Raw genomic sequence first — 10045 nt, forward strand, 5'->3', positions numbered from 1 at the left:
AATGAGAGATACATGTATATAGACACCAGGTGTGGTTGCTGAGGAATTAAGCAATTCACATCCCATCATGCTTAGGGTCATGTATAAAAATCCCCAGTTGCCCATTACTTTAGCTACTATGGCTAGAAGAAGAGTTCTCAGTGACTTTGAAAGAGGGGTCTCAAATGAGCATAGAGGGTTTAAAGAGATTGTGTGTGTGTGCGTGTGTGCGTGTGTGTGTGTGTGTGTGTGTGTGTGTGTGTGTGTGTGTGTGTGTGTGTGTGTGTGTGTGTGTGTGTGTGTGTGTGTGTGTGTGTGTGTGTGTGTGTGTGTGTGTGTGTGTGTGTGTGTGTGTGTGTGTGTGCGCGCGTGCGTGCGTGCGATGGGAGAGTGGAGATGGATCCTGGGTTTGACTACAGGACAGGGACAGGCAGGGGGTGTCAGGTGACCGTCAGGCCCCATGTCTGTGAAACCCCAGCGACTGTAGCCTACTAGACATGATGCAGAGGAGGAGGAAGCTGAGTGTTGCTGGAAACAGAGCTGGGTAATGTGATTAACCTTGGTGTGTAGCAGAGCTCTGTAGGGGGGGTTCCAGGTGACCGTCAGGCCCACTGTCTGTGAAACCCTAGAGACTGTAGCCTACTAGACATGATGCAGTGGGGGAGGAAGCTGGGTAATGTGATTAACCTTGGTGTGTATCAGAGTCACAGCCCTACAGACTGCATGACTGATGGGAGACTAGGCTCGACTTGACTAGACTGGATTGAACTGGACTGGGCTGGACTAGTATGGGCTGAGCAGGGCTGAACTGACCTGGACTGGGCTGGGCTGGGCTGGTATGAGGCTGGGGCTGGTGGGAGATGCTGTATACCACAGAATTCTAACCTATTATATAGCCTATATTATATATAATACAGTATACGGTATATACAGTGCCTTGCGAAAGTATTCGGCCCCCTTGAACTTTGCGACCTTTTGCCACATTTCAGGCTTCAAACATAAAGATATAAAACTGTATTTTTTTTGTGAAGAATCAACAACAAGTGGGACACAATCATGAAGTGGAACGACATTTATTGGAGCTGAGCTGTAATTATTGCACATTAATATTTGTTTCTATTTTACTTCCATTAAGGGGGCACAAGTGTCTGTTCATCACACTGTATGTACGTTGATGAATGTTGACAGTCCATACTGTTGGACCATGACTCACTAGCACAGGGAATCACAGGCTTCGTCCCAAATGGGCCCCTATTCTCTTTTGACCCTCTGGTCAAACGTAGTGAACAATTTGGAGAATAGGGTTCCATTTGGGACACAGACACGGCTAAAAGGAAGCACTCTGTCAGAACAACATCTCTCTCGCTCAGAGTGGTTGTGGTTCCCAGTGAGACTAAGGAGCTTTAAAGCTTTTTAGGACTTCAGTTCTCCCTTCATCTGATATGTGAACTCTCTCTTCAACGGTGACCTTTTTAAACACTTTTTTGCATTTGAATTTGCTATGTATGCACAATAGTTATTAGCTAAATGGTGGCAATTAAATGTTCCTAAAGATCAATAACATCCCTCTCTCTCTCTCTCTCTCTCTCTCTCTCTCTCTCTCTCTCTCTCTCTCTCTCTCTCTCTCTCTCTCTCTCTCTCTCTCTCTCTCTCTCTCTCTCTCAGTGAGGGGATGTTCCAGATGGACAAGGTTGCAGCGCCTCACTGACCCAGAGAAGCCCAAGTTCCAAGGTGAGAGGATCCTCAAGCACTAGGGACACGGCCTGCAGGGGCAGGGAGACGGGCTGCAGGGGCAGGGAGACGGCCTGCAGGGGCAGGGAGACGGCCTGCAGGGAGATGGGCTCAGAGGAGAGGAGTTCAGCCATGTCTCACAAGATCTCTTCCCCCTCACACAGCAACAGCAGCTCCTCCTCCAAACACGACAGCCGACAGGTAACACCGACCACACACACACACTCATTAATGTCACAGCTATCTCCAGTCAGGAAGAGAACATAATGAATGTCTCTGTTTGGAAAATGAAACCCATCGTTTCCAGAGCGCCTTGCCCTAAGCGACGGTTCACCGTTTTAAATATTCAGGACCACAAAAAGACATAGACGCTGAAAATATATTGTTAATGCAAACCATTAAAAGGATAACAGTCATACATAAGACTGTACAGTCATAAGTATTTGATGCTTGGCTGCTGCAGGATTCCCACTAACTATGTGTTGTTGTTGTCAGGTGGTCTGTGATGATGAGCCCAGTCACATAGGGCTCTATTCAAGCCGTATTGCTGAAGTTCAGCGTTACAGCGGGATTGAAATGTGAATGTTCCGGTGTTAGCGGACACTGTATTCACGTCTCAATCTGAAATGACCTTTACATCTCCATCACGTGATCTGTAACGCTTCAGGGATCCACACTGAATAGAGACTACAGTGTAGTAAGCGGTTGAATTACTGTACTACAGATCTCCCTCCCTTAAAGATTTCCCTCTCTCCCTTATATAGCCCTCCCTCCCTTAAAACTTCCCTCTCTCCCTTATAGAGCCTTCCCTCCCTTAAAGACTTCCCTCCCTCCCTTATAGAGCCACCCCCTTAAAGACCTCCCTCCCTTTAGGTGCCCTTAAAGAGCCCTCCCTCCCTTAAATACCCCCCTCCCTCCCTTATAGAGCCCTCCCTCCCAAAGACCTCCTTCTCCCCCTTAAAGACCTCCCTCCCTCCCTTAAAGACCTCCCTCCCTTAAAGACCTCCCTCCCTCCCTTAAAGACCTCCCTCTCTCCATTAAAGACCTCCCTCCCTCCCTTAAAGACCTCCCTCCCTCCCTTAAAGACCTCCCCCTCCCTTAAAGACCTCCCTCCCTCCCTTAAAGACCTCCCCCCCTCCCTTAAAGACCTCCCCCCTCCCTTAAAGACCTCCCCACTCCCTTAAAGAGACCTCCCTCCCTCCCTTAAAGACCTCCCCCCTCCCTTAAAGACCTCCCCCTCCCTTAAAGACCTCCCCCCTCCCTTAAAGAGACCTCCCTCCCCTAAAAAACAACTTCTCATTTAAAAAACAACTTATGTGGTATCAGTATTTGTCAGAAACGTTTATTCTGCTGTCAGAATTGAACTACTGTAGGATCATTTTTGTCATAAAGTCAGTCTCGTCCAAAATTGAGTTTTGTAATTGAGTATGTCACAACGTAAATGAAGGTTGGGTTTATTTCAGTCCTGACCACATGCCCACAGCTGGCAGCACACAAGTACTCAGCAATTCGGAGTGCAGCTGCACGCTACCCGATTGTAATGCTCGTGGTAAATTTGGTTTCACTTTGGATATCCCTATGGAGCTAGTTAGGGACCATCGGTAAATTACACAATGTACTGTACATGTGTGTGTGTGTGTGTGTGTGTGTGTGTGTGTGTGTGTGTGTGTGTGTGTGTGTGTGTGTGTGTGTGTGTGTGTGTGTGTGTGTGCTTGTGTGTGAGTGTTATCTCTCTCAGTGAGGTTAACACATTGACCTGGATATATGATTATAATCTCTAATCTCATCATCTGGCCGTATTATCAAGATCATTACTCTGTCCCTCCCTCCCTCCCCGACCCGTCCGTCCAGCCATCAGCTCTGTGAATATTGTGTAGGGGATTGGATTAGTTATTACAGGAAAGTCTATTTACTGAGGTAGTTACTATAGGAAAGGTAGAGTCTATTTACTGAGGTAGTTATTATAGGAAAGGTAGAGTCTATTTACTGAGGTAGTTACTACAGGAATGGTAGAGTCTATTTACTGAGGTAGTTATTATAGGAAAGGTAGAGTCTATTTACTGAGGTAGTTACTATAGGAAAGGTAAAGTCTATTTACTGAGGTAGTTATTATAGGAAAGGTAGAGTCTATTTACTGAGGTAGTTACTACAGGAAAGGTAGAGTCTCATTACTGAGGTAGTTATTGTAGGAAAGGTAGAGTCTATTTACTGAGGTAGTTACTACATGAAAGGTAGAGTCTATTTACTGAGGTAGTTATTATAGGAAATGTAGAGTCTATTTACTGAGGTAGTTATTATAGGAAAGGTAGAGTCTATTTACTGAGGTAGTTATTGTAGGAAAGGTAGAGTCTATTTACTGAGGTAGTTACTACAGGAAAGGTAGAGTCTATTTACTGAGGTAGTTACTACAGGAAAGGTAGAGTCTATTTACTGAGGTAGTTATTATAGGAAAGGTAGAGTCTATTTACTGAGGTAGTTATTGTAGGAAAGGTAGAGTCTATTTACTGAGGTAGTTACTACAGGAAAGGTAGAGTCTCATTACTGAGGTAGTTATTGTAGGAAAGGTAGAGTCTATTTACTGAGGTAGTTACTACATGAAAGGTAGAGTCTATTTACTGAGGTAGTTATTATAGGAAAGGTAGAGTCTATTTACTGAGGTAGTTATTATAGGAAAGGTAGAGTCTATTTACTGAGGTAGTTACTACAGGAAAGGTAGAGTCTATTTACTGAGGTAGTTATTATAGGAAAGGTGTGTGTGTCTCTCTCGCTCTCTTCCTCATCCCTCTCTCTCTCTCTCTCTTTCTCTCGCTCTCTCTCGCTCTCTTCCTCATCTCTCTTTCTTCCTCATCTCTCGCTCTCTTCCTCATCCCTCTCTCTCTCTCTTTCTATCTCTCGCTCTCACTCTCTCTTCCTCATGTCTCTCTCTCTCTCTCACTCTCTCTTCCTCATGTCTCTCTCTCTCTCTCTCTCTCTCTCTCTCTCACTTTCTCATCTCTCTCTCTCTCTCTCTCTCTCTCTCGCTCTCTCTTTCTCATCTCTCTCTCTCTCTTACAGAGGTCACCACCCCCTCCTACATTCTGACTGGTGTCTGTGGGAAACGGAACAGTCTGTTTATAAAACACTATTGTTTACTGGCTAGTCAGTTTATACTTGGGCTTTGTCCCAAATGGCATCCTATTTCCTACGTAGTGTACTAGATTTGACCAGATATCTATGGGCCCTGGTGAAAAGTAGTGCATTTTATAGGGAATAGGATGCCATTTGGGACACAGTTTATATAAAAAATAATAATCTAACCTTGTTGTGTTTACAGGACAGTTGGTAGATTGTAGAGGGGCTGTGTGTAACCTTGTTGTGTCTACAGGACAGTTAGTAGTGTCACGCCTTGGTCTTAGTATTTTGTGTTTTTAGTTAATTAGTTGGCCATGCCAGGGTGTGACATGGGTTTATGTTATTGTGTTGTCGTATTGGTTTTTTTTGTAGGCATTGGGATTGTGGTTGATTAGGGGTGTGTTTAGTTTAGGTTTGGCTGCCTGAGGCGGTTCTCAATCAGAGTCAGGTGATTCTTGTTGTCTCTGATGGGGAACCGTATTTAGGTAGCCTGGGTTTCACTGTGTATTTCGTGGGTGATTGTTCCTGTCTCTGTGTAGTGTTCACCAGATAGGCTGTAATAGGTTTCACGTTCCGTTTGTTTGTTTTTTTGTATTTATAAGTTATTTCATGTACCGCGATTCATTCATTAAAAACATGAGTAACCAACACGCTGCATTTCGGTCCGACTCTCTTTCGACAAACGAAGAACGCTGTTACAGAATCACCCACCACACACGGACCGAGCAGCGTGTCAACAGGCAGGAGCCACAGGAGAGGCAACAGAAGCAGCTTCAGTGGGAGAGGCTGCACCACTTGGAGAATTGGACATGGGAGGAAGAACTGGACGGAAAAGGACCCTGGGCTCAGCCTGGTGAATATCGCCGCCCCAAGGTGGAACTAGAGGCGGATAAAGCGGAGAGGCGCTGGTATGAGGAGGCAGCACGGCGACGTGGATGGAAGCCCGGGAATCAGCCTCAAAAATTTCTTGGGGGAAGGCTGTCAGGGAGTATGGCTACGCCAGGTAGGAGACCTGCGCAAACTCCCTGTGCTTACCGGGGGGCTAGAGAGACCGGGCAGGCACCGTGTTATGCAGTGGTGCGCACGGTGTCCCCAGTGCGGGTGCATAGCCCGGTGCGGTATATTTCAGCTCCGCGTATCGGCCGGGCTAGATTGAGCGTCGAGCCAAATGCCATGAAGCCGGCTCTACGCATCTGGTCCCCAGTGCGTCTCCTTGGGCCGGCTTACATGGCACCAGCCTTGCGCTCGGTGTCACCGGTTCGCCTACATAGCCCAGTGCGGGCTATTCCACCTCGCAGCACTGGCAGGGCGACCGAGAGTATTCAACCGGGTAAGGTTGGGCAGGCTCGGTGCTCAAGAGCTCCAGTGCGCCTACACGGTCCGGTCTATCCAGTACCACCTCCACACCCCAGCCCTCCGGTAGCAGCTCCCCGCACCAGGCTTCCTGTGTGTGTCTTCGGCCCAATACCACCAGTGCCAGCACCACGCATCAGGCCTACAGTGCGCCTCGCCTCTCCTGCGCTGTCGGAGTCTTTCTTCTCTCTTGCGCTGTCGGAGTCTCCCGCCTGTTCAGCGCTTCTAGAGCCTTCCTCCTCTACAGCGCTGCTGGAGTCTCCTGTCTGTTCAGCGCTATCAGAGCCTTTCTCCTCTCCAGCGCTGCCGGAGCCTCCTGCCTGTTCGGAGCAGCCTGAGCTGCCAGTCTGCATGGAGCAGCTAGAGCTGCCAGTCTGCATGGAGCAGCCAGAGCTGCCAGTCTGCATGGAGCAGCTAGAGCTGCCAGTCTGCATGGAGCAGCTAGAGCTGCTAGTCTGCATGGAGCAGCTAGAGCTGCCAGTCTGCATGGAGCTGCCAGTCTGCAAGGAGCTGCCAGTCTGCATGGAGCTGCCAGTCTGCAAGGAGCTGCCAGTCTGCAAGGAGCTGCCAGTCTGCAAGGAGCTGCCAGTCTGCATGGAGCAGCTAGAGCTGCCAGTCTGCATGGAGCAGCTAGAGCTGCCAGTCTGCATGGAGCAGCCAGAGCTGTCAGTCTGCTTGGAGCAGCCAGAGCTGCCAGTCTGCATGGAGCTGCCAGTCTGCAAGGAGCTGCCAGTCTGCAAGGAGCTGCCAGTCTGCAAGGAGTTGCCAGTTTGCATGGAGTTGCCAGTCTGCATGGAGCTGCCAGTCTGCATGGAGTTGCCAGTCTGCATGGAGCTGCCAGTCTGCATGGAGCTGCCAGTCTGCAAGGAGCTGCCAGTCTGCAAGGAGCTGCCAGTCTGCAAGGAGCTGCCTGTCGGCAAGGAGCTGCCAAAGCTGTTAGTCTGCATGGAACAGTCAGAGCTGCCAGTCTGCATGGAGTTGCCAGTCTGCATGGAGTTGCCAGTCTGCATGGAGTTGCCAGTCTGCATGGAGCTGCCAGTCTGCAAGGAGCTGCCAGTCTGCAAGGAGCTGCCAGTCTGCAAGGAGCTGCCAGTCGGCAAGGAGCTGCCAAAGCTGTTAGTCTGCATGGAACAGTCAGAGCTGTCATTCTGCAAGAAGCCGCCAGAGCTGTCAATCTGCATGGAGCAGCCAGAGCCACCAGTCAGCATGGAGCTGCCAGAGCCGTCAGTCTGCCAGGATCCGCCAGTCAGCCAGACTCTTCCAGATCTGCCAGTCAACCAGACTCTTCCAGATCCGCCAGTCAGCCAGAATCCTCTGTTCCAAGCTGCCCCTCTGTCCCAAGCTGCCCCTCTGTCTCGAGCTACCCCTCAGTCCAGTGGGGTTCTGGGTGAGGACTACTAGGCCATGGTCGGCGGCGAGGGTGGATTATCCCAGGACGCGTAGGGGAGGAACTATGACATTAATGGAGTGGGGTCCACGTCCCGAGCCGGAACCGCCACCATGGACAGACGCCCACCCGGACCCTCCCTATGGTTTTGAGGTGCGTCCGGGAGTCCGCACCTTAGGGGGGGGGGGGTTCTGTCATGCCTTGGTCTTAGTATTTTGTGTTTTTAGTTAATTAGTTGGTCAGGCCAGGGTGTGACATGGGTTTATGTTATTGTGTTGTCGTATTGGGGTTTTTTGTAGGCATTGGGATTGTGGTTGATTAGGGGTGTGTTTAGTTTAGGTTTGGCTGCCTGAGGCGGTTCTCAATCAGAGTCAGGTGATTCTTGTTGTCTCTGATGGGGAACCGTATTTAGGTAGCCTGGGTTTCACTGTGTATTTCGTGGGTGATTGTTCCTGTCTCTGTGTAGTGTTCACCAGATAGGCTGTAATAGGTTTCACGTTCCGTTTGTTTGTTTTTTTGTATTTATAAGTTATTTCATGTACCGCGATTCATTCATTAAAAACATGAGTAACCAACACGCTGCATTTCGGTCCGACTCTCTTTCGACAAACGAAGAACGCCGTTACAAGTAGATTGTAGAGGGGCTGTGTGTAACCTTGTCGTGTGTTTACAGGACAGTTGGTAGATTGTAGAGGGGCTGTGTGTAACCGTGTTGTGATGTCTACAGGATAGTTGGTAGATTGTAGAGGGGATGTGTGTAACCTTGTTGTGTCTACAGGACAGTTGGGAGATTGTAGAGGGGCTGTGTGTAACCGTGCTGTGTGTCTACAGGACAGTTGGTAGATTGTAGAGGGGCTGTGTGTAACCGTGTTATGTGTCTACAGGATTGTATGTTTACAGGACAGCTGGGAGATTGTAGAGGGGATGTGTGTAACCTTGTTGTGTCTACAGGACAGTTAGTAGATTGTAGAGGGGCTGTGTGTAACCTTGTTGTGTTTACAGGACAGTTGGTAGATTGTAAAGGGGCTGTGTGTAACCGTGCTGTGTGTCTACAGGACAGTTGGTAGATTGTAGAGGGGCTGTGTGTAACCGTGTTATGTGTCTACAAGATTGTGTGTTTACAGGACAGCTGGGAGATTGTAGAGGGGCTGTGTGTAACCTTGTTGTGTCTACAGGATTGTATGTTTACAGGACAGCTGGGAGATTGTAGAGGGGCTGTGTGTAACCGTGTTGTGTGTCTACAGGATTGTGTGTTTACAGGACAGTTGGGAGATTGTAGAGGGGATGTGTGTAACCGTGTTGTGTGTCTACAGGACAGCTGGGAGATTGTAGAGGGGCTGTGTGTAACCTTGTTATGTGTCTACAGGATTGTATGTTTACAGGACAGCTGGGAGATTGTAGAGGGGATGTGTGTAACCTTGTTGTGTCTACAGGACAGTTAGTAGATTGTAGAGGGGCTGTGTGTAACCTTGTTGTGTCTACAGGACAGTTGGGAGATTGTAGAGGGACTGTGTGTAACCTTGTTGTTTGTCTACAGGACAGTTGGGAGATTGTAAAGGGGCTGTGTGTAACCGTGTTGTGTGTCTACAGGACAGTTGGTAGATTGTAGAGGGGCTGTGTGTAACCTTGTTGTGTCTACAGGACAGTTGGTAGATTGTAGAGGGGCTGTGTGTAACCGTGTTGTGTGTCTACAGGACAGTTGGTAGATTGTAGAGGGGCTGTGTGTAACCTTGTTGTGTGTCGACAGGATTGTGTGTTTACAGGACAGTTGGTAGATTGTAGAGGGGCTGTGTGTAACCTTGTTGTGTTTACAGGACAGTTGGGAGATTGTAGAGGGGCTGTGTGTAACCTTGTTGTGTCTACAGGACAGTTGGTAGATTGTAGAGGGGCTGTGTGTAACCGTGTTGTGTGTCTACAGGACAGTTGGTAGATTGTAGAGGGGCTGTGTGTAACCTTGTTGTGTCTACAGGACAGTTGGGAGATTGTAGAGGGGCTGTGTGTAACCTTGTTATGTCTACAGGACAGTTGGGAGATTGTAGAGGGGCTGTGTGTAACCTTGTTGTGTCTACAGGACAGTTGGGAGATTGGAGAGGGGCTGTGTGTAACCTTGTTGTGTCTACAGGACAGTTGGGAGATTGTAGAGGGGCTGTGTGTAACCTTGTTGTGTTTACAGGACAGTTGGTAGATTGTAGAGGGGCTGTGTGTAACCTTGTTGTGTTTACAGGACAGTTGGTAGATTGTAAAGGGGCTGTGTGTAACCGTGTTGTGTGTCTACAGGACAGCTGGGAGATTGTAGAGGGGCTGTGTGTAACCTTGTTGTGTTTACAGGACAGCTGGGAGATTGTAGAGGGGCTGTGTGTAACCTTGTTGTGTCTACAGGACAGTTGGTAGATTGTAGAGGGGCTGTGTGTAACCTTGTCGTGTGTCTACAGGACAGTTGGGAGATTGTAGAGGGGCTGTGTGTAACCTTGTTATGTCTACAGG

The 10045-nt window shown here is 48.7% G+C and overlaps 1 protein-coding gene across 1 annotated transcript in view; it reads left to right on the forward strand.

The window, feature by feature from the left end:
* Nucleotides 1-1655: 1655 nt before the first annotated feature.
* Nucleotides 1656-10045, forward strand: part of LOC135533572 (oxysterol-binding protein-related protein 3-like) — a gene marked incomplete at its 3' end in the record, with an annotated part of 32644 nt that continues 24254 nt past the window's right edge. The window contains exon 1 of the mRNA XM_064960858.1: nt 1656-1911. Within this exon, the coding sequence (XP_064816930.1) occupies nt 1816-1911 (96 nt within the window). The remainder of the gene's footprint in view (nt 1912-10045) is intronic.

The sequence above is a fragment of the Oncorhynchus masou genome, unplaced genomic scaffold, assembly GCF_036934945.1.
Source record: "Oncorhynchus masou masou isolate Uvic2021 unplaced genomic scaffold, UVic_Omas_1.1 unplaced_scaffold_2460, whole genome shotgun sequence".
Taxonomy (NCBI): Eukaryota; Metazoa; Chordata; class Actinopteri; order Salmoniformes; family Salmonidae; genus Oncorhynchus; species Oncorhynchus masou.